Source organism: Sinocyclocheilus anshuiensis, unplaced genomic scaffold (assembly GCF_001515605.1).
Source record: "Sinocyclocheilus anshuiensis isolate Anshui unplaced genomic scaffold, SAMN03320099.WGS_v1.1 scaffold579, whole genome shotgun sequence".
Taxonomy (NCBI): domain Eukaryota; kingdom Metazoa; phylum Chordata; class Actinopteri; order Cypriniformes; family Cyprinidae; genus Sinocyclocheilus; species Sinocyclocheilus anshuiensis.
In genome coordinates, this window is record NW_015551075.1 from 1,414,511 (window position 1) to 1,440,312 (window position 25,802).

The 25,802-nt window shown below is 34.1% G+C and overlaps 1 protein-coding gene across 1 annotated transcript in view; it reads left to right on the forward strand.

Annotated features, from left to right (window-relative positions):
• The window catches only part of LOC107662266 (pro-interleukin-16-like), a 38,087-nt gene that overhangs the window by 3,684 nt on the left and 8,601 nt on the right, over window positions 1–25,802 (forward strand). Inside the window, exons 2-15 of the mRNA XM_016452219.1 lie at window positions 3,744–4,138; window positions 8,523–8,632; window positions 9,503–9,635; window positions 11,682–11,792; window positions 13,068–13,170; window positions 13,506–13,654; window positions 15,845–15,955; window positions 16,030–16,144; window positions 16,308–16,381; window positions 17,939–18,158; window positions 19,343–19,460; window positions 22,156–22,288; window positions 22,488–22,587; window positions 23,886–24,394. Coding sequence (XP_016307705.1) covers window positions 3,744–4,138; window positions 8,523–8,632; window positions 9,503–9,635; window positions 11,682–11,792; window positions 13,068–13,170; window positions 13,506–13,654; window positions 15,845–15,955; window positions 16,030–16,144; window positions 16,308–16,381; window positions 17,939–18,158; window positions 19,343–19,460; window positions 22,156–22,288; window positions 22,488–22,587; window positions 23,886–24,394 — 2,381 coding nt within the window. The remainder of the gene's footprint in view (window positions 1–3,743; window positions 4,139–8,522; window positions 8,633–9,502; window positions 9,636–11,681; window positions 11,793–13,067; window positions 13,171–13,505; window positions 13,655–15,844; window positions 15,956–16,029; window positions 16,145–16,307; window positions 16,382–17,938; window positions 18,159–19,342; window positions 19,461–22,155; window positions 22,289–22,487; window positions 22,588–23,885; window positions 24,395–25,802) is intronic.

Here is a 25,802-nt window from a genome sequence, read left to right on the forward strand (position 1 = left end):
AACCCGGAACTAAAGTTCGATTCAGTTCGATTTGTGAACCGGCACAACCGGTTACTTCCTGAGAACCGGCTCAAAAGAACGAATAACGACAACTGTCAGTGCTATTCATTATTAGATTTTTCCACAACAACTACATCACCTTGTCGCTAAAGTAGTGCATATTTAGAGGCTATATGTGAAGAATCATTAAAGCATATTGTATGTTTTATAAACTGTGAAATAAGCATGCATTTGACCGAAATTCGTCAGCAAGCTGACTGTCTAGCGCGATGAATCTTTATATCCCATTGGTTGTCAACCAATGTTGCTTCACTTTATTCTTTCCGACAACAAAGCACTTGAATGCGACGAACTCATAATCACGACTTCATAAGTGGGAAATAGGACATTTCCGACAGCACGTGCATGCAGCATTAGTGTCTTGACGCGCGTTTCTCTTTGACACGAGACAGAATGACTTGTGAATAATCATTCCGCCTACCTTTCTGAACATCCTTCACACGAGCAGCATGTCTATGATGATTTTAAATGCCGTTTATATAGGTAGGCAGCTCACTAGGTGTTGGAAAAGAGCCACACTGTTCATTGCATCAGGATCCAAGCTGCTAACGAGCCCAGACAAAGCTCTCTCGGTAGACTAATTACCCTATCAAACTTCAGCAGCACCAGAACCTTAGAACACTTTGTGGACGCTGGAGTCATTTGTCAGTATTTGAAGTTGGGACTTTATGTGGCAACCAGTGCCAGAGAAAACAAAGGAGCAGCTGGGCAATGTAGTGTTTAAAGTGAAGTGAAGAAGAAGAAGTGACTTGACGAATTTGTCCCTTACGAGAAGTAACCATGGTTTTATTATAGTAAAAGTGTAGGCTAGTAACCATGTTTTTTTGGCGTATTGATTACCATTTATAATTTTTACTACAAATACCATGGTTAAACTATGGTTAGTGTAGCAAGCATGGTTAATTTGTGGTTCCCATAACAGGGGAAATGTTTTAATTCTCATATGAGCAGTCTGAATGAGTGTAACGTCTTTCCATATAAGTGATTTATGGAAAAGTGATGTGGATTAAATGTCAAATACATTTTTGACAGATGATGGAGAGAATGTGTTATGACAATATATTGGCCTCAGAATATAGTTAAGGGATAGTTCACCCAAAGAAATTAAACCCAACCCATATGAGAGCATCTCCCCCCCCACACACACACACATTGTTGGATAAGAACGTTTATTCAATCAATCAATCAATCAATCAATCAATCAATCAATCAATCAATCAATCAATCAATCAATCAATCAATCAATCAATCAATCAATCAATCAATCAATCAATCAATCAATCAATCAATCAATCAATCAATCAATCAATCAATCAATCAATCAATCAATCAATCAATCAATCAATCAATCAATCAATCAATCAATCAATCAATCAATCAATCAATCAATCAATCAATTTTTTGTGTGGAATACAGAAAATATTTGGAGGCAATCAATCAATCAATCAATCAATCAATCAATTTTTTGTGTGGAATACAGAAAATATTTGGAGGTACCTTCATACAGCTCTTTTCCATTGACAATAATATTGTAAAGGAAACAATGGCATAACAAAACATAATCTTGACTATATGTACCAAAATGAAGCATAGTCACAATAAATAATTATTAAAAATAATTAAATTAAAAAAATTATAATTAAGACCTACATTTGAGCTCACACTCACTGTGTAAAATGTTCTTATAAATTATAATAAATATGTAACTTTTATGTAGAAAAACATAGACATTGAATGTCATATTGTAATTGTTATTTCAATGATTTTATACATTTATTTCTAATTGTGATGTTTGACATTATATTGTCCTAATCAAATTATTGACATTAGAGTTTTGACATAGACTTAGAAATAAGCAAATGCTCAACTTAAACCTGATCTGTAGATCAATAGATCGCATATGTATTTATCAAATCAGATCATGGTACAATATTTTGAAGCAAACAAAGTGTGTCTCTGTGATATTGTATGTCAATGGCAAGTCGGTGTGGTACATTTACAAGGCCTGAAGCATAAAATGAGTGAATTTGATGAATCCTACCATGATAAAGTATTTATGTCACATATTATTTACATGATCTGTCTGTAGTACCGCCCCTCCCATTTCAAAACTTGAGTGACATCTGTGAAGTAAATATAGGAGCAATATTAGCAAACAACTGCTGACTCCAATGCAGGAAGTTTACTAACTGACCGTCCCAACTGAATCAATCTGTTGAGTCTCAGACCCCAAAGGTTCTTGCAGACAATACCACAAAAGGTCTTCATAATGCATGAATATCTGAGAGGTCATGACATGTTGCACATGAAATCTTCTCTTTGTGGTGCAGTAATGCTCACTATCACCACCAGGTGACTATGACTTCATTCTCAGCAAAGTACATCACAATTTAGACGCCAGCAGTCACAGTATATTCCCTCATGTCAGCATGAATATGAGCTCATCTCACATGACTGGTAATGTATGTGCAGCCAGTCATTTATAATGCATGACGGATCATGTCATGCCTGTAAGGAAAGAAAACAACAAAACCATTAGGTTTAAACCCCTGAATATTGTACTCATAATAATGATTATATTTCTGTTTGCATATGAGAGATTTGCATGATTAGATTGCATTTTCTATTTAGAAAGATAAAATTGATAATCTTACATTTAAGTGATGAGCCAAAATCAAAATGTCTTAAAGGGGCAGTTCAACCAAAAATACAATTTTGATCTTTATTTACTTACCCTCAAGTCAGTCCAAACCGTGCATGATGCTATTTTTTTCCTTCAAAGGGAAGAGTTTGAACTATCTTTATGCTTTTTTTTTTTTTTTTACAACAGATTATATCTGTCAAACTCCAAAAAGGATGAAAAAAGTTCTATGAGACTTCATGGTGCTTTTTTTTGTCCTTTTTGAAGACTGTCACATTGAACGATCGTTTGTCTGAGAAAGAGCTGCATGATGCATTCTTCTGTGTTTCAATGAAAAACAATAACAGCATATGCACTGGGAAAAAAAAAAATGTGTAGCATTACTTTGAAACAATTTTCAATCAGAAATTGCTAGTAAATTTAACAAATAAATACAAAGGTATGGCAAATAACTGAATTAAATGCACAATTTTGAAGTACGCTGAACAATTTAGGTGTATAAACCGTTTTCACTCAGAAATTGCTAGTAAATTTCACAAACAATTACAAAGAAACGGCAAGTAACATTGAATAAAATGGGATTTTTTTAAAGTAGAAAGACTAAAATAGTATTTTCTTTTCAAATGTACTTCAGCTATCTTAGTTTACAACTTTGAAAAATACTTTTTTTACAGTGTAGAAAGACTGAAATAATATTTTTTTACCGTTTGCAATTAAAACAGCATGAGGGTGAGTAAATAATGACAGCATTTTCTATTCTATTCTATTTCCATTTTTATTTTACTTTATTTTTATTTTCGGTTAACTATCCCTTCATGTCTGTGCAATCCATTTCAGTTGTGTATTTCCCTGATTTTGAATGCACACATTAAAAAGTCTCAGTCATGGGGCAATACTTTCTCTTTTTTCCTCCGTCATGGATCAGAGAAGAAAAGCGCTCTTATCTGCGTCTGTAGCCTCTGTGATTTCTGAGAACACTAAGGGCACGGGAGGATGGAAGAACGGACTCCTAACTGAATTTTCTAATTGCTCTCGTCTGCAGAGCGGCCCCCTCCATTAGCAGTGATGCATCCTGGGAGAGAACCTCCCTCTGTGGCCATCCTGCCTCTGAGAAACACCCACCACCAGCAGCAGCATCACAGGAGGAGAACCAAGAGGATGGAGAGGGGCAAACCGGGACTGCGCTCCAAGAAACTGGCCATCCTGTCACGGTCGCTCATCATCTGCAGCTCCAGCACCAATGAAGACGCGTCCAGCCCAGAAGAGAGGTACCATGAACCCTGGGACGCCGGGTTGGAGGAGAAACACCGCAGGGACCCGCTGGAAGGGCCGATGGGAAATTCGGAAAAGTGCATGACGAGGAGCGTCAGCGTCCAGGCACCTCAAAGGGGCCAAGAGGGCCCCAAAAGAACTATGAGGAGGTCCTTCTCCATCAAGGTATGTGTTACTGACGACATCACAGCAGCTGGGTTTTCCTATTGGTTGCATCTGATGACATCACAGAAGTGCGCTGCACCGATAGAATGAACTTCTGTCAGATTTAGAAAGACCTGCATTTAAGTTTCTATCACTCTTTTTCCAAATGTGAATATTTCTGGATAGCTATAGATGTTTTAACACTTACATTTATGCATTTAGCAGACTTAAAAAGGAACAGTTTTGGTCTAATTCATGAATGAATTAAAATTAGTGAAACCTCTTTATAGCTCAGGTGTTGCATTGGATTGCATAGAAGAAAACATATGTGTCTGCCAGTCACTGAAGTGTTCATATATTAGTAAGGCGAGTTTGTTTATTATGAAGCACATTGCAAAACAAAGAAAAGGGCAAAAGGAAAGAAAATTAAAATTATTAAATAGATGATGCCGCAATAATAACAGTGCAATAAAAAGTAATTTAATGTATGTTGTATCACATTCTGTGAGTAAGTTGTGCAGAACAAATATAAAATATATATTGCATATATTTGTTTAAATATGATATATTTATAATATAATTATATGTTTCAATCTATTGTTTAACACACACACACAATAAAGTTTAAAAATTAAATAATTTTATAAAAATTAAAACTTTACACAGTATGTTCATATGACAGACTGTGGAAATTAATCTATGTAAAATCTAAAAGTAATTATGTAAGACCAGAACAACAAACAACGAACAGTGTTAAAAACAACACTGAATTAAACTGAGCTGAATAATGCCACTTACAATATTAACACTATTTTCCAGTTTATTAATGTGAAACTGCTTTGAAACAATCTGTATCACATACTGTATTACAAGTACTAAATGTGACTTGACATGAACAAAATAGGTATTAATTGGTTAAGAAAATGACCATGGACAAAAATTCAGCGCAGTAATCATACAGTGTGTAATAGGAGACGTTCACCTATAAACCTTTCAGAAATTGTCTCATGATGGTGATATCTGAGCATGCCAGAGTATTTCTCAAAAGTTTTCCATGCAATGTTAAATCTGGCTTGCCTGCCTGGATCACAGGGATGTCTCCTGCTGAAATGAATCATTATCACATAGCTGGTGTGTTGGGAGATTCTGTGGTTCTGCCCAACTCATTACTCCTGCACAAAAGAGAGCTTGTTGTGATACAGAGAGACACAGAACGCAGCGCTTATACAGCTCACATAGGACATTCCTGTGAAGTCTTAAAGCATAACATACTGATAAAACACCCCGTGACCTTTGCACAACATTGTAACAACATTTACTTTGTAATGGCACTGCTGGGACTTTATGAATAAGAGATATGCTATGTTCAGAAAGGAATGATATAGCCAGATGATTGACTTGCGGCATATAACCTATTCTGGCCAAGATCAGCCAACTTAGACAAGAAAAAAAATGCCTGACTGACAAGTAAAATAACCAACCACAGTTCATTTAGTTTCATGAACTGAATCCGTCTTCTGTTGCACTCCTAAATGGTCAAATAGGCCTACACACAGCCGCAGCCTCAGGGTGTAAATATAGAATTGGGTGGGAAGGAGCATTTCATTTTCACACACTTTTTATAATCTGAAAAACAGACACCAAAACAATAACAACCCATATTATAACTGAAATAAACCAAGTTCTATATTAAAACAGATCAACCTAGAACAATTTTGATGAGCAGTGTAGCCAATCACAGACATATCTGTTGATTTCTTAAACGCAATGGCCAATCAGAGGCGTTAATTACAATCCACTCACTGCTCAAAAGGCTTTTTTTTTGTACACGCTCGTGAATCCATTCATTATAACTAGGGATGTAAAGATTCACTCAACTCACATTGTGATACGATTCACAATACTGATTTCACGATATGATTTTCTCACAATTGTTTTTTTTTTTTAACAAAATGAGATTTAAGACAAATTATAAATTACAAGATATCCTTTTATTATTGCTTGGACAAAATTACTGAACATTTCTTTTTAAAATTTAAATAACAAACGCCAAATCAAATAAATAACACAAATAAAATAAATCTCTTCATATAAACAAACTAAGGCTTTGCCTGTGCTCTTTCCATTCAGTTAAAGGCAACCACTGGATTTTAATCACAATCCAAACAAAGATTCTGCATACATGCTGCATAAGCAGTTTGTAATCTAAATTAGATTGTATAATTTCGAAATCTGAAGCAAAAACAGAATGGTCTGACTTGAACTTTGTGAAATTATGTTATATAAAGCACGAAACAAAAACAGCAGACAGGCTGAATGAGACGCAGATTCACTCTCTGACAGCAGGTGGCGCTTATGGAACAGCAGCGATGCAGCGTTTCCTTGGTTACCGCTGTAAACAAAGCATTATGAACACTGCTTTAATATGCATTAAGCCCCGTTCACACCAAGAACGATAACTATAAAGATAACGATATTAGCGTCCACACCAGCGAACGATATCGTCTGTTTATTCTAAGCGCACGCTTGTCTGCCGCTTTAAATTCTTGAGCTCGTTACAGCAGGATGGATTCTGATTGGCTGTCAGTGTTTTACCGTTCATCAGCTGGAAAAAAAATAGTTTTGAAAGTGATCGCAACGATATCGTTCCTCTGTATCGTTATCGTTATAGTTGTGGTGTGAACTCTGCTATTCTTTAATATTGAGAACGATTTTTAGAACTATATCTTTATCGTTATCTTTATAGTTATCGTTCTTGGTGTGAACGGGGCTTTATACAGAGTCGAGATGAAAAGAAAATATCATCTAAACTTTTCTGAAGATAGTCAGTTCCCCTCAGAGATACATTCATATAAACCCCCAACTGTACCGCGATTCGTTTAATATCTCAACTGATTTGAATCATCACATATTTGTATCGATTTTTTTTATGTATTTATTTATTTTTATAATATTTTATAATTTTTTACTGTGGCTCTTTTGGAAAAAAATACATTAACCAAAAATGAAAACAAACAAAACAAATAAATAAATAAGTGAAAAATAAATAAAAAAAAAGGTTCCCGACCCCTGCTGCATGGTATTTTAAAACTCTATATCTATAGATATATCTATATGTACGGATAAATCTATATCTATAGATATATCTATTCAGGCATCGCTGTCGTTTATTAAAAATACAAAATTATATATATAATTTTGTATTTTTAATAAGGTATAAGGTAAGGTATCCTTAGCACTAAGGTGAAATAACATCAAGATGCAGCCAAATTATTTATTCATCACACTGAAAATGAAAGGTCAAGTCAAACATATTGCATTGTGGGATACAGTATTTCGCAATTGATCATGTGAATATTTAATGCATTCGCAGAACATTCGCATACTGTGTGCACAGCAAACATACTGCATGCTGCAGAAATAGTATGAGTATGCTAGTATGGTGTAAGGTCAAAAATTATCAAAGACTTCTGCTTTCCTGTCCCAAACCTATCTTCAGTAACAAAAGGGCCATTTGGCGTTCCTGAAGGCACAGAAGTGCTGATATCGATCAAGGCCTGTAGGCCAACATGTGTATACATCGGGGGTCTTCTAATTGTCACACCTTTTGCCCAGTGGGTGAAGTTGTAATCTGCTGATTGGTCAGTTTGAATGTCTCACATTTGGTTTTTAGTCACATGGTCAAGGAAGGGATAAAAGAGGACTGTAACTGTTGCTCTGGCTCTTTCCTTTGCTACCTCCTTTTCTTTGCTCTCTCTTTTCTTTGCTGCCTCTTTTCTTTGTTGGAGCTCTTCTTGGGTCTCTGCCCTCTCACCCTCTTTCTTCCTCTCTCTATTCCTCCCTCTCTCTATCTCTTTCTCTCAGGTAATATTTTACATGTTGGGTACAATTAACTATGCTTTACCATCCTTCATCTATTTTGTAACCAATTCAAGTGTAACCATAACAAAATATTGTTATTAAACCATTTCAATTATTAATTATGTGCTCACTAGTCTTGATTCAAGGTTAATATTGAACAATCCTACAGCCTGAACCACCGTAGGGAAACCATCCTTACAATGGTATTTCCAGCAAAAGTGGGACTGAAGATTTTACAAGCACTTGACAGTTTTGATCATGAGGATTTTTGTTTCCTAAGCCCTGCATATATGAAGTTACCCTGGTAAAACGAGCCTGTGCCGCTCTTTATTACTCATCTATTTAATGCTGTGAAACATTGTAGCTCTTTATAGTAGGGCCAGTAAAGGACACTGATGTGGTTCATGGTCTAATAAAGCACAGCTGTTATGGTCACATTTACATCAGCTGTCAAACCGTAGATTTTTTTGGTTGTTAACAGCTCTTTTTATATGAAGGAATAGTAGTGCCTTGTCTGACTGATCTGATGGCTCCTCTGAAACAGGAAAGCAGTTTCTGGAGAATGTGTGTCGCCACGCGGGAGGAGGGTCTACAAGTGGGTGATAAACTTCAGTCCGGCAACAATGGTGCTACTGTTGGACGAGATTTACACAGGTAATAATCAGTTCATTTTGACTGCTTTATATGTCGTCCAAACACGGGGTTCAACAATAAGGATCTTTCTGCTGGGTCAAAAGAGCAGGTCATTTCACTGAAGCATTTTTTATAGTTAATACACTGTAAAAAAAAAAAAAAAAAAGAAGATAATTGGTGTATGTTTTACAAAAATTAACTATTTAAAAAAAACTATTTCAGTGTTTATTTCATCTTTGTGTTAATGTGTTACTTGCACATTTCTTTGTAATTATTTATGAGTTAAATTTTTTTCAAAATAAATCCAATTTTTTTTTTCACTCTATAAGAATTTCCTTACAAGAGAAATATAGAAACGATAACTTTTATTGTTAAAAGTTAAATATTATTTATTAATAATATGTAATATTTTAAAGTGATTAAAATGTTAAATAATAAAAAAATCTAATAATAAAATAATAATAGGAATAAAAATAATAAATGAAGTGTATTGAGGAACTCTAAATAAAATGATTTACATTAAATAAAAATAATTATAATAATATTATTATAAATACATTTTCATTAATTAAAAGTAATAAAATGTTTATTATTAATAATAATAATAATAACAATAATGAATATTAGTAGTAGTAGTAGTAGTAAAAGTAGTAGTAGTAAAATATTAATAATAATAAAAGAAAACACTTAAATCATTTAAATAAGACCCACACTGACCCTGTTCCATTAGTCCATCTTTACTGTTGAACGCTCTAACAAATGTCCTATTCACATGTTCCCATGAAAAATGCATGCGTCTAAACATACACCACACATACACACAGCTCTCTGCATATAACAGCATTAACGTAAGTGCCTTAATGCACATATTCTGTTGTTTTCTGTCTCTAGGGACACTTATATCTACTTTGGAGACAGACTTGCCCCATTTAACGGACAGATTATAAATAATCAAAGAAAACTGGAGGCTGATCCAGAGAAAAGGCCTGTGCTGAAGACTGTTTGTAGAACCACCAGCACTGAAGTAAGACTTTATCAGCTGTTTGTCTATTAAAAACATAAAAACATTCCTCTGATCTGATCTGAGGCCAGTTCTGTGGGTTGGGATAGATGAACGTCTATTCTAAGCATCCTGAAAATGTCAGACGACCAGCCGAGATCCCAAATAACCCCTACACTCCTACAAACTCAGCTATGCCTCTGACAGCAAAAACCAGGAGGTTATTTCTCTGAACAAACCATCTATTGTTCTTGTTTAATTTGAAAAATCCAACAAACTGAGTGTGCTGTTTAGTTGAGAATGGATTCAATTAGCCATATTACAGAAATACTTAAACTAATCAGTGAACTTCAAAAATATCATGAAACTGACTGCTTTGGAAAAATGTAGGAACTCTTATAAATCAGACTGTCTGAAACCGTTTTAATCACTGCTTGATTCTTTTCAGTAAAGTTAACCTTTTTGCTATGGAGTTAAGCAAAGATATGTTATGTTTACTCAAGCAAGATAAACATTACAAAAAGAAAAAGAATGAATGTCAACAACTTTCATGAGGTTTACATTAATTGAAGAAAATGTAAAAAAAAAATGTTTTAATTTTTTTTAAACATGCTTAACTTTTTTTAACTTTTTGTTCAAATATGTTTTAAAATATATGTAAATATATTTTCTTGTAATATATATTTATGGCCATTTTTTATGTATATTTTTAAAAGCATATATTTTGCCCTCTATACAGTATTTTAGTTCAAGAATATACATATCTCACATTTAAAGAAAAACTTAATTTGTTGTCTATAACACAATGTTCCCCCCAAAATTTTGCATATATATATATATATATATATACATACTGTGAATTATTAAATCATTATGAATCTGGGTTTGATCTCTGATTGGCTATTCCATTTACGTTTGCATTTAGCCTAAATGAAGGCTACTGTAATTAGAAATGTATTTTCTATTTAATGATTATAAATGTATTTTCTTGCCCCTGAAATTTTATTTTTATTTTTTTATTTAGTCATTTAGCAGACGCTTTTATCCAAAGCGACTTACAAATGAGGACAACAGAAGCAATCAATTGTAGTATTAAAACAACTAAAAACATCCAAAACTAAAAGCTAAAACTTTATAAATACTACTTATACACATTTTAAAAATAAAGAAATTAAATGAAAATGACAAATGCATACAACAAAATTTCAAAACAACATTTAAATGAAAAACAAAAAATAAAGCTGAAAACAATTCAAAATATGAAAGAACAAAAGGTAAAAGAGTATAATAATGATTCTAACATAACACTAAGCCATATATATTATAAAATATTTTTAAATATATTTTTGTATATGAAGGTTGAAACTAAATATATTTACATTTTTAAAAGATATATTTAATTGAACGTCAATGTTTAAAACATAAATTTAAATACATTTTGGCCAGTTTTTTTTTTTTTTGCCATATGGGAAACTTTATCGCCATAATTCCAGAGTGTTGTGTGTGGTTGCTAGGTTGTTGCTAGGTGGGTATTTACTGGCAAGTCAGTCAAAAGAGCCCACCATAAATTTGCTAGATATGGCTTGGGTCCTTTTTCAATGTAAAATATGGGATTATTTCAGCCGTTAGCATATGCCAGATGAAAATTGTATGTCTGATCACTTATAAAAATAAAAATATACTTCTCTTCCAAAAAAGACATGCTTTGAGGTATAATCTGTTGCGCAAATGGTGTGAGACAAGTTATAATCAATTATGGTTTCTTCAAATCACTGACCTAAAGTATAAAAAATAGTAATAGTGATGCTTACCTTAGCAAACAGCACATAACCAGCTAAGCATACTTGTTCCGACCTCTCTTCAAGCAGATCTGAAATGCACAAGTCAAATGTGATTAAACAGACTTTAACCAACACAGAATCCATTCAAGACACTGAGCAGATCCCAGATGCAGCAGAAACTAATTTAATTCCGGATGGAAAAAGACACAGAATGGTACAGGGTTTTCGGTATGATCCATTCAGATTTTGAGGAGAATCGTAGCATGTTTATCTGTTGTCTGTACTGCAGGGTTTCTCTCCATGTGAAAGCAGAGCTCTGTTCGCTAATGTCAATGAATCAGACCAGCTTGGCTACACTTATGGAGAAAAGGAGGCAATGAGAAACAACAATAACTTGAAGGTGAGGAGCAAACCCTGTTTTTCCCTTCAGCTGGAAAATCCTCAGGTTCAGAGTGATCTTTGTGAACTTTAGCTTAATTAGGGTCATATGTTGTTTCGAAAGAGGGGTGGGCGGTATGACTGAAATGGATATGTTATGTATGCCAGTTTCTGCCTTATTTATATCTTATTTCTTCTTATTAAAAAAGTCATATTTTGAGATATTTACAGTTTGAAAGTTTAGGGTCAGAAAGATTTTTTTTAATGGTTCAAAAGTTGTTGTTTTTTTTATTTTAAAGTCTCTTATGCTCATCAATTATGCATTTATTTGAAGAAAGGCACAGTAAAAAGAGTAATATTATGAAATATTATTACAATTTAAAATATCTATTTTCTATTTGGATACACATTAAAATGTAATTTATTCCTGTGATCAAAGCTGAATTTTCAGCATCATTACTCCAGTCTTCAGTGTCACATGATCTTTCAGAAATCATTCTAATTTGCTGATTTGCTGCTCAAGAAACATTTCTAATACACACACACACACACACGCACACACATACACATACAGACATACACACAAACACACACACACACACACACACACACAGAATCAGAATTCTTCAAAAGAGCAGCATTTATTTGAAATACAAACCTTTTGTAACATTATAAATGTGATTATTAATGTCTCACTTTATCACTCTTGATTAATTTACTGTATCCTTGCTGAATAAAAGTATTAATATCTTTGAAAACAAATCTTATTCTTGCTGAGTAAAAGGATTAATATCTTTAAAAACAAATCTTACTGACCCCAAACTTCTGAATGTTAGTAGAGTCGCATTGTAAAATATATTGTCATGGTTACCAGAAAAAAAGTTGCAAGAGAATAGCATCCCAACTGTGAGATATAAAGTAGCAATGACAAGAAATAAAGTCACATTTATGAGAAATAAAGTTGCACATGTGAGATATAAATACAATTACAGTTACTTGCAGTGATTTTACAATATAACTTACTTTACTTTATATTTGCTTATCATTTTATTAAGAAGAGTTTATTAAATAGCCATGTGATAATTTTTAGGATAATCCAAGAAGTGTTTGGGACAAATCCTATTATGTATTTTTGCATTAATCCATTTTTTTTTAACACCAAAATGCAATGCAGTCCTTTCCACTGTTATACACACTGAAATACAGTATCTATCACTGTATAAAGAATACAGTGTACATCAGTGATTTCTAGAATACTATTTCTTCTAGCATACTAATACCATGTGCGTGTTTGCAGATGCCAGTTATTAAGGTATCAGACGATGACAGCAAGAACTGCGACAACGAGGATCAGAGCTGCCAAGAGACGTCCTGCAAGAGATCTCGCTCCAACTCCACCAGTGAGACAAACCTGCACGAACACAGCAGAGAAGCCAACTCAAGACACCTTTAACTCAATGCAAGAGTCATAACACTATCCCAATGAATCTCTCAGTATTTATTTTTATAGTCTCATTTAATTGGGCTAATCCCAATGCACTGAAGAATAGCAGCCTCTTCATTAACTTCTTAATCTCTTGAGAACATCGCACAGAAGATGCGAACACATGTTTTTGCGCTCCTGAACATAAACATGTGATGTCGTACTCTTGCTACACTGATGCTTACATGCTTTTCACATCGTCCAACATCGAGAGCACGTCTTATGTAACTTCACATATCCACATGGTTTTAGGCGTTCACCCGTACTGGATCGGAGACTTGGATACCATCATTATGAAGACGCCAGAGCTGTTCCCGTGTCCCGCCCACGCCACCGCAGGCTTTTACGGCAACAGGAAGTCTCTCTCTCAGCAGCTGGAATTCCCTCACAGCATTCCACAGGTGAGGGAGGGAGAGCCGATCACAGAATCTGGACCGTTTTGGTTGCATTAAAGGGATATAAAGGAAAGCGATATGAAAATTCGGCCATCATTTACTCACACTCAAGTTGTTCCAAACCTGCATGAGTTGCTTTCTTCTGTTGAGCACAAAAGAAGATATTTTGAAGAATGTTGGTAGCCATTGACTTCCATAATATTTTTTTTCCATACTATGGAATTCAATGGCTACTGTTTTTCAGAATGCATTTTGTGCTGCGTTGGCCAGTGGAATGGGGGGGAAAAATGCAAGGTCTCGAGAAGCGTTTTTTTAAAAGTTGAACTTATTTTAATTTGAGTTGCTCTTTTACAATAAAAGTCAGATACAAATGGGCATAATTTAATGTTCATATTAATACAAAGCTTTCTCTTATGTCTGCCCACATCATTTATTGAAACTAAGCTGCAAAAATTGGTCATTCAGAAATGGTCATGATCTATCACTATAACGCATGGTCCAGTGTTATTTTAGTATTATTTATATAGCTATTATTACAGTATTCATTAATATTCTAAATTAGCTTTTTATATATATATATTTTTTTTTTTTAGTTTTAATTTTAATTTTGAATTTAAGTTTTAGTAATTTGATGTTTTTGTCATTTTTATTAGCCTTTTTCAGTTTTATTTATAGTAACTTTAGTACTTCAACTCAAACGTATTTTATCTCCAAAGGCAGCATTATTTAACTTATGTTTTTTGCGAAAGGAACATTTCCAAATTTTCGTTCACATATTTACATTTCATTTTATTTCATCTTTATATCAGTTAACGCATTTAAAAAAATTTATTTTAGGTTTAGTAAACAGTAACAATACTTGTATGGTCAGAATTATATATCACGGCATAAGTAATTTTATATCATAATAAGGTTATACACCACACAATATATATATATATATATATATATATATACTGTATATTGCTGTAAGTATAAAATTAAAAATAATTGCATTTTGTTAAAAATGTAGTTTTTTACATTTTAAATGATTAAATTATTAGTTTTTAATTATAAAATTAAATGCGCAATTATACAATTTTAATTATAAATATGTTTTTTAAATTGTGTCATATATACCAGATGTAGAAAAATCTAAATTTTTATTGCACAGTATACATCAAGTGATGCAAATCAATTAATTGTACAAACGTGCTTAACGTGATCACTATTTGTGACCCTGGACCACAAAACCAGTCATAAGGGTCAATTTTCTGAAATTGAGATTTATACATCATCTGAAAGCTGAATAAATAAGCTTTCCATTGATGTATGGTTTGTTAGGATAGGACAATATTTGGCCGAGATACAACTATTTGAAAATCTGGAAAATGAGGGTGCAAAAAATCTAAATATCGAAAAAATTGCCTTTAAAGTTGTCCAAATGAAGTTCTTAGCAATGCATATTACTAATCAAAAATTAAGTTTTGATATATTTACGGTAGGAAATTTACAAAATATCTTAATGGAACATGATCTTTACTTAATGTCCTAATGATTTTTGGCATAAAAGAAAAATCTATAATTTTGACCCATACAGTGTATTTTTGGCTATTGCTACAAATATACCCCAGCGACTTAAGACTGCTTTTGTGCTCCAGGGTCAAATTTGTCTAGCACAGTCCCTCATCTTGCAGGCTGATTGTGTGAGTGTAAAGTTGTGGACTTTACTGCGAAAAGAATGACAATTAGTTTAATTATAGCAAAGTGCCTGGTTATACTGGATTGCGGAAGGTTAGTGAACAAGTAGTGGGTGTTTACACTGAAATAAATCAGTGGTGCAGCTGTTTAGTTCAGGACTGAACAGTTCTAGATGAGAGAACGGCAGTGAATGGTGAATGCCTGGCCTTTCAGCTGTTGCACTTTATTTGACAAGGTCATCATTATACTAGTAATCAAATAATTGGCTGTTGCAGTAAGTGCTCAAAGCATCTCTCCTTCTCTAGAAGTGCTCTCTACAAAGAGCTTTCCCTCTCCACATCAGCAAAGTGGCTGTTTTTAATGAATGTCATGGGAATGGCACATGTAACTCAAATACACTATGGCCACTTCTGCTCTGTGTAGCAGAATTGCATGAAATGAAAACATCTCTTATTGTCCCTTTTGGCCCTGAACATAGGCCTTTGACATTATTTGTGCTCTTTTTGGTCTCTGCAGGCTGTGGTTAGACCGTCTCGCTCTCTAAGTTCAGCACACTTGGTCCCCTCCTGCAGTAGCGTACAGGCCTTCATCATCTCCAACATCGTCCTCATGAAGGGCCATGGAAAGGTAACACATATATGCAACACAAAATATGATGCATTGAATTTTTAATATATAAACGGCTGTTCCCGGTATTCCAGGGTCTGGGATTCAGTATAGTAGGAGGAAGAGACAGCATGTACGGCCCAATGGGGATTTATGTGAAGACCATCTTTCCTGGAGGCGCAGCGGCCGCTGATGGAAGACTACAGGAAGGTGGACTCATTAAGTTAAATATCACACTGTAATTGGTAATGCATGAGTTTATCTATCCAGATCGGTCCAGACACTTACTTTAAAATGAAGCTTTCCCATCAACACTCAGAGCTGCATTACCAAGAAATGGATAGAAAACTATATTAGTGTTTCTGGTTTACAGGAGACGAGATACTGGAATTGAATGGGGAATCTCTGCACGGCCTGACCCATGAAGATGCCTTACACAAGTTTAAAGTGAGTAACCTCACCTGGATGGCTTCATATTTTAAAGTTGAATTGGCAAAGAAACACATGTACATTGGTAGACTGATGGGATGTTTTGAGGGCTGATATAACTTTCATATAAAAATTAAGGTAAAATGCCACAATAAAAACTCTTAATTGGTTAACTATAAGTGGAAAAAATATATTTAACCTTAAATTTATTTTAAAAATATGTATATATATTTTTTCCATTTAATATTTATATTTTATTTCAGCTTTATATTTCATTTTTTAATATTTTTTGTTTTTCAAAAGCAACATTGGTATGGACAAAATGATATATGATATCATGGCAATGGCATACACCATGCTCATCAAGGCTGCATTTATTTGATAAAAAATACAGAATAAAACAGTAATCTTGCAAAATGTTATTACAATATAAAATAATGATTTCTATTGTAATATCCTTTAAAATATAATTTATTTCTGTGATGCAAAGCTGAATTTCCATCAGCCATTACTCCAGTATAAAGTGTCACATGATCCTTAAGAAATCATTCTAATATGCTGATTTATTATTAGAATTATCAATGTTTATTATCAGTGCTGGAAACAGTTGTGCTGCCAAATATTTTTTGGGAAACTGCAATACTTTTTTCAGGATTCTTTGATGAATAAAAAGTTAAAAAAAGAACAGCATTTACTCAAAATAGAAATCTTTTCTAAGAATATAAATCTTTGCTATCACTTCTTAACAATTTAACACATCCTTGCTGAATAAAAGTTTGAATTTCTTTCAAAAAAAGAAAGAATAAAAATGTACTGACCCCAAACTTTTGAACGGTAGTGTATATTGTTAGAAAAGATTTCTATTTGAAATAAATGCTCTTCTTTTTAACTTTTTATTCATCAAAGAATCCTGAAAAAAAAGTATCATAGGTTCCAAAAAAATAATAAGCAGCACAACAGTTTCCAGCACTGATAATAAATCAGCATATTAGAATGATTTCTGAAGAATCATGTGACACTGAAGACTGGAGGAATGATGCTGAAAATTCAGCTTTGCATCACAGGAATAAATTCGATTTTAATGTATATTAAAATAGAAAAATGTTATTTTACATCATAATAATATTTCACAATATTATTTGTTTTTCCCTGTATTTTTGATCAAATAAATGCAGCCTTGATGAAGCAGAAGAAACTCCTTTAAAAAACATAAAAAATCATTCTGATCCCAAACTTTTGAGGAACTTTTATATTTATATATATATATATATATAGAGAGAGAGAGATAGATAGATATATATAGATAGATAGATAGATAGATAGATAGATATTCTATATAATATGTATTATTTATATATGAATTTATAAATTAAGGTTTTAATGTGCAAAAAATATGAAAAAAATACAGTAACAATACAGTGTAATTCTTATAAGAGCAACCATAGTGAACAGTTTTGAACATTAAATTTAACACGAATAGTAATATAATACTGATTAATCCACTTAGACAGTATGTTGATCTATCATTAATCCATCCGGTTTTACCAGCAATAAACTGTGTTTGTCTTTCTGAAGCAAGTGAAGAAGGGTTTGTTAACGCTGGTGGTGAGGACCAGTCTGCGGGTGGGGGCCGTGCCGGGCAGCCATGGCCAGGTGTCTCAGTTATGCCGATCCAGATCTCTGAGCTCCAGCACTGGTATCAGTCGAGTCAGTGCTGATCTGGGAGACTATAACTGCCTCAATAACCCCGCAAAAGCCCAGGACAGAGTCATGATGGAGATCACGCTGCAGAAGGGTGAGCATCCAAATCTCAGTAATCAAAGTTTTAATCATCACATATACTGCAAGGCTATGAAAATGAATAAGATGTAAATTCAGTGCAATTGAAAATTCTCATGCCGAGCTGCTGCATGACTTCAGAAGAGTTATATATAATGCAAAAGTTGTATGGACTAGTTTTATGACATTGTAATGATGATTTATCGTGCTTTTTGAAGCTTGAAGACTTCAGTGCCTATAATTGCTCAGTAAAAATGACTAGCTTCAGAGTTGCTTGTTTTGTGTTTCACAGTAGAAAGAAAATCATACATGTTTGAATTTACACATTTCTGATTGGTTTAAAAAACTGCATTGCAATTGTTGGTTAGATTGGGTTAATGCAGAAGGCTCCGAAAGATACGCACAACACACGCTATGAAAACTGAACACTGCACTCTAAAAAATGCTGGGTTAAATACAACCCAGTGCTGGGAGTGTTATAAACACTGTGATGTACTCTGATGTACTGTGCCACACATCAATCAAACGCTTTCATTCTGAGCCTTGCACATAAACGTCTTCAGAGCCTTATTTGTGTGGCTGCACGACAGCACAAATTCAAACACAAATCCTTGAGCTACTAAAAATACTTACCTGACAGTAAGGACATGGTCTCATCTTCACTTTAATGTTGTCTTAAAGCGATAGTTCACCCAATAATGAAAGTTCTGTCATCACGTTGTTTGATTTTCTCTCCTAGAAAGGAAAAAAGGGAGATGTAAGTTTTGAAGTAAAAACAAAACATTTGTGAATTGCACCGCTAAACTTCAAAAGGAGAAAAAACATCATAAAAGCTGTATAAAAATAGTCCCTTGTATTGCTGTGCAATAGCTTTGTTTCAAAAATAGCTAATATACAGCTTTCAAATGCCATCTCTAAAATTCAAGATCTTAAGCATGTCTAACACTGGGGTAGAACAATGTTTTGGGGCATAAAACATAAATAAAGACCAGTCCCCATTGGTAATGGTCTTTATTGAAACTGGTTTAATATTAAATATTAAATATTGGAGGGGAAAGTTTGGCCATTTCTAATTACTTGGTGGTTACAGCCCTGCTAAAATCGTATGTTATTGTAATAAATGATGATGCCTACAAACATCTGAGAGGATAATGTAAAAATGTGAGTATTTCTAAACGTGTCTTTTCTGCTTTTGCTCAGAGTTTGGTGTAGGTTTAGGTATTGGCCTGTGCTGTGTACCTTCTGCTGGCGACTGCCCAGGAATCTACATTCACACGCTGTCACCAGGATCAGTGGCCCACATGGATGGACGATTAAGGTATGACGCATCCATATAAAACACAAAGATATGAGATGCTAGTGTTGGCTTTGTATAGCCAGTCTTATTTTAAATGGTCATAGTCTACAGTATATGATTCATAGAGAAAAATAAACCCACCTACCTTGTATAATTAAATATTATTATGGGTCTCATATGTAATTTACATACATTTTTTATGCATCCTTTCAAACAATCTATCTATCTATCTATCTATCTATCTATCTGTCTGTCTGTCTGTCGTATAGATCTATCTATCTATCTATCTATCGATCTGTCTGTCTGTCTGTCTGTCGTATAGATCTATCTATCTATCTATCTATCGATCTGTCTGTCTGTCTGTCTGTCGTATAGATCTATCTATCTATCTATCTATCGATCTGTCTGTCTGTCTGTCTGTCGTATAGATCTATCTATCTATCTATCTATCGATCTGTCTGTCTGTCTGTCTGTCGTATAGATCTATCTATCTATCTATCTATCGATCTGTCTGTCTGTCTGTCTGTCGTATAGATCTATCTATCTATCTATCTATCGATCTGTCTGTCTGTCTGTCTGTCGTATAGATCTATCTATCTATCTATCTATCGATCTGTCTGTCTGTCTGTCTGTCGTATAGATCTATCTATCTATCTATCTATCGATCTGTCTGTCTGTCTGTCTGTCGTATAGATCTATCTATCTATCTATCTATCGATCTGTCTGTCTGTCTGTCTGTCGTATAGATCTATCTATCTATCTATCTATCGATCTGTCTGTCTGTCTGTCTGTCGTATAGATCTATCTATCTATCTATCTATCGATCTGTCTGTCTGTCTGTCTGTCGTATAGATCTATCTATCTATCTATCTATCGATCTGTCTGTCTGTCTGTCTGTCGTATAGATCTATCTATCTATCTATCTATCGATCTGTCTGTCTGTCTGTCTGTCGTATAGATCTATCTATCTATCTATCTATCGATCTGTCTGTCTGTCTGTCTGTCGTATAGATCTATCTATCTATCTATCTATCGATCTGTCTGTCTGTCTGTCTGTCGTATAGATCTATCTATCTATCTATCTATCGATCTGTCTGTCTGTCTGTCTGTCGTATAGATCTATCTATCTATCTATCTATCGATCTGTCTGTCTGTCTGTCTGTCGTATAGATCTATCTATCTATCTATCTATCGATCTGTCTGTCTGTCTGTCTGTCGTATAGATCTATCTATCTATCTATCTATCGATCTGTCTGTCTGTCTGTCTGTCGTATAGATCTATCTATCTATCTATCTATCGATCTGTCTGTCTGTCTGTCTGTCGTATAGATCTATCTATCTATCTATCTATCGATCTGTCTGTCTGTCTGTCTGTCGTATAGATCTATCTATCTATCTATCTATCGATCTGTCTGTCTGTCTGTCTGTCGTATAGATCTATCTATCTATCTATCTATCGATCTGTCTGTCTGTCTGTCTGTCGTATAGATCTATCTATCTATCTATCTATCGATCTGTCTGTCTGTCTGTCTGTCGTATAGATCTATCTATCTATCTATCTATCGATCTGTCTGTCTGTCTGTCTGTCGTATAGATCTATCTATCTATCTATCTATCGATCTGTCTGTCTGTCTGTCTGTCGTATAGATCTATCTATCTATCTATCTATCGATCTGTCTGTCTGTCTGTCTGTCGTATAGATCTATCTATCTATCTATCTATCGATCTGTCTGTCTGTCTGTCTGTCGTATAGATCTATCTATCTATCTATCTATCGATCTGTCTGTCTGTCTGTCTGTCGTATAGATCTATCTATCTATCTATCTATCGATCTGTCTGTCTGTCTGTCTGTCGTATAGATCTATCTATCTATCTATCTATCGATCTGTCTGTCTGTCTGTCTGTCGTATAGATCTATCTATCTATCTATCTATCGATCTGTCTGTCTGTCTGTCTGTCGTATAGATCTATCTATCTATCTATCTATCGATCTGTCTGTCTGTCTGTCTGTCTATCTATCTATCTATCTATCTATCTATCTATCTATATTTAGTTAGAGTTATAATATCTATCTATCTATCTATCTATCTGTAGATTAAGGAACATTTGAAGCATTTAGTTTATACCTGTAAAACAAGTTTAAAAAAATGTTTTCTTTAACCAGTGTAACAGATTTAAGTTCCTGTGTTAGATAATAAGCTTGTTAGCATGCCTAAAACAATTATGTCCAACGCAAAGCATGCTGGGAACTACAGATCCACTGCCCAGTTAGTTAGGTCAACAAAAACGATTTATGTAGTCTCAACACAAAATTATTAAGTTAACTTAAATTTTATAATATAAATGGATTGGACATAATGAAATTAAGTTGGGGCAAAATGTTCAAGAATGTTGGATTAGCTCATTTCAACAAAGTAATGTGCTCTGGTTTTATCAAAGCAAAAACCAGTTAAATTGATGTGTTGAGGCCACTTCCACAATGTTTTACTTTAAAATTAAGATGTATTAAGCTGAAAATGTAGCTTTTCTCACAGTTGAAATTGGTCATTTTTGGTAACCATAATAAGCCAAACTGCACATCATGTTATAGATGGCAACATTCTTTTATTTTCATGAGTGTCGTTTCAAGACGGTTTTTACAAGTAACCAAACTGCAGCGCTGTGAATTGTTGTAATAATGTGTGCGGTTAGTAAGTCGTATGTGAATGTTTGTCAGATGTGGCGATGAGATCATGGAGATCAATGACACGGTGGTTTGCAACATGACGCTGAACGATGTGTACACGGTTCTGAGTCAGTGCAGCCCGGGACCGGTTCAGATCATCATCAGTCGACACCCCGACCCAAAAGTAGGTCTGCTTTCCTTTCAGACATACAGTATAAGAGAGCATCACGGACCAGATTTACTAAGTCACACATTAACACAAGCTGTGCTGAAACAATTTACACTTCATTACGGCTGTGATCAATCAAACCTTCACTTTTGTCTTCATAGCTAGATCTAAGTTGTCAGAGAGTGCTAAAATATAAACTTGCATGTGTTTGAAGGTTTCTGAGCAGCAGCTGAACGAGGCCATCGCTCAGGCGGTGGAGCACAGCAGACTGAGGAGAGACAGGAGTCAGTGGAGTATGGACGGATGTAACAGCAGTGAGTTATTGATCTTTTGTATGCTCCGAAATCAACTTGTGACATTCATTTCCAAGGCTTGTTTCACACATCCTGCATCTGCAGTTTTTAAGTAAGGTTGCAGCCCAATTGCAACAGTAACTGTAGCTCAATACAGCAAGTAAAGTGATTTCGAGGTCACTGCGTACTTCTTTTATTAATGGCCTTAAAATTGCAACTGGGAGTGGATCAACATTATCAGTAAATATAATTAATATTATGAGAACCACAGTTGCATCCAAATGGTAATGCATCTTAGAGGTGGTTGTGTTTGGATTCGGTCAGATATACTGGAGAAAAAAAGTGTGCTGCTTACGTACATGTGTGAAACAGGCCAAGTTGAACACTGTTTTAGTTGTAAAGTTATGCTTAACTTAGAAATGGTAACTTGAGACTCATGACTTGGACTAAAAAATGATGAAAATATTATAAACAATAAAATTGCCCACCTGAGACATGGCTCAAATCATTTACAAATGGACTTGGTGGGTTCCTACAGTCATGGAAAACTTGGAAATGGATGGAAATTTTTCACAATTTTAGATTACCAGAAAAGAAAAAGGTTAATCTTAAAAAGTCATGAACATTTATTTTGTGAATATTTTATAATAATAATAATAATATATATACATAAATTACAGAAATGTTATTATATAATAACATTAATCAATTTTATTTTATATAATTTAAAGATATATATATATATATATATATATAATAAACAATTTAATTAATAATAATATTAATCATTTAATATGATTAAAAATTATAGCAATTGTAACTATATAAATGTTTGTATGTGTGTAAATATGTGTGTGTGTATATATATAATTTGAAATTTACTATTAATAATTAATCATATTAATCATTTAATATAATTTTAGAATGTATAAAAAAATATGATACTACTCTGTTAGATATTGTATTTTGTTAGTGTTTGTGTAGAGTACAAATAAATTACACAATCCAAAGTAAAATATCAATTTGTTTGTATAATAATAATAATAATAATAATAATAATTTAAATCCATTAATTAAAAGGATCGGTACTAAATGGAAACCTGAATAAATTATAATTATTATTATTTCAATTCATTTATTAATTATGAACTCATGGAAATTCATAGGTCAAAAAGTGTGGGAACCCTGGACTTGAATCAAAGGCTCAGATGTCTGCTTAGTGTCTTGTTTACTATTCGTACAAAATAAACTTGTCCATGATTATTTCTACTGTGAAGAAAATCGGTAGTTGGCTTAGACACGTCTTTATCTGATCTCAGGTCTGAGGAGATCCGACGCCTGTTCCCACAGCAGACAGAAGTGTATCCGCTGTCTGGACCGGAGCACGAGTCAGCTGACCTGTAGACGAGCACAGAAACCCATGATCCGATCGTGCAGTGAGGGAGCCTACAGCCAGCGCTGTATACCGGACAGCGTCACCACTCAATCCTTCCTCGAGCCGGAGCACGTCTCCAGAGTCCAGAGCATGGACGTCTCTTTAACAACCAACAGTGAAACTTCACTTAATTACACACTGTCTCCAGCCTCGTTCACCAATGACGACTATAACATTCCCTATAAATGTCCAATGAATTTCACTGGACAGCAAACATTAGATGTGCATGCAGGTGTGGTGAGGAGCTCTACGCAAGGAGCAACAAACCAGCCACGGAGCTACTGCAGACGACAGGAGGTCAGCAGTCAGGAAATGCTGACTGATTCGAGCGGCTCTAGCCGAGGTTCACCCGTGAAAGAGGAAGATCTGCTGTATTCTCAAAGCAACTGCCAGGTAGGGCTAGTCACATTTATGAAATGCACTATTTTTATTAAACAAAGAATATTCAGGGTTTTTTTTTGGCTCAGTTAAAATGTTTATTTCTTTGTTTTCTCTTCCTTATGTAGGTTTGCACAGCAATACATATGTCAGAGAGGTTATGCGCAGTAAATGAATTATATACAGGTTTAAATCTACATATTGCATTGCATATCATACTACTCATTTTTTGCTCTCTGTCAAAGAGACTGTATACAAGTAGGCGGTTTTTCACTGTAAGACTGATGCATTGCCCATAAATGGTAGCTGAGTAATTCAAGACACGATTGGCTTAACTGCAACCCTTGCCTTATTGGCAAATTTTTCACGGGTTTTGCATGAGAACATCTTGCACCATCAATGTCCAAGTAAACAGCTGTAATATTTCTCAAAGAAAAAAAGGGCATTCATTTTTTTATATATATATTGTTTGACTGGATTTTTGAATTCATCTGACTGGAAAGCAAGTAGAAAATTATATGTAAACATAACATTGTGTGTCCAAATTTTATTTTAAGCAATTTCCGATAAAATGAGGAAATTTTGATGTGGTGACTCATTATGATCTGTGAAAAACAGAAATGTGTCAAAATTAACAATACAAAAACTACAATTTAAATACATTGGCATTATCTATTTTTAAATATAGAAATATATAAAAAATAAAAATAACAAATTCAGTTATCAATGTCATTGTAGAAATGCATTATTTGATTCATTTGGTTTAATTTATTCTACAAACAAAAGTGTAACATAACAGGGGGTCAACCAGATGAAACAAGAGGTATTCAGCTGGTCAGACTACAGTGAATATTTTCACAACGTAATTCGTCACACCATAGGATCATATTGAAATGAACTATTCAGTTATGAAAAACTTAAAAAAATGGGGACTAATCTAAAACATGCACCTGTATATATATATATATATATATATATATATACATAACAAAAAGTACCGATAAGAATACCGTTAAACTATCGAATTGATAAGCAGTATCGTAAGAGTAGTAATACCGTTAAAACCTTAACGATAACCATCCCTAGTTGTGTTCATATATCAGTCGAACCACAGAGATTGTTTGGAAGATTATTTGGTGCCCACCCAGGTTCAGATGGCAGCGTTGACACTTATTCTAATATTCAAAACCGCACTAACAGAGCAGTCGTACCAGAGTTAGTTTTAATTGAACCAAATGTAAATGCCAAATATAATATATACAGTAGTCAACAATCGAAGTGGATCAAAACCTTTCATCAAAGTTGTCCTAAAACCTAAAACCAAAATGCGTTCTTGTCTTAGGACAACTTTGATGAACTTTTTTGATCCACTTCAAATGTTGACTACTGTATATATTGTCAAATATAAATGCCAATATTTTAA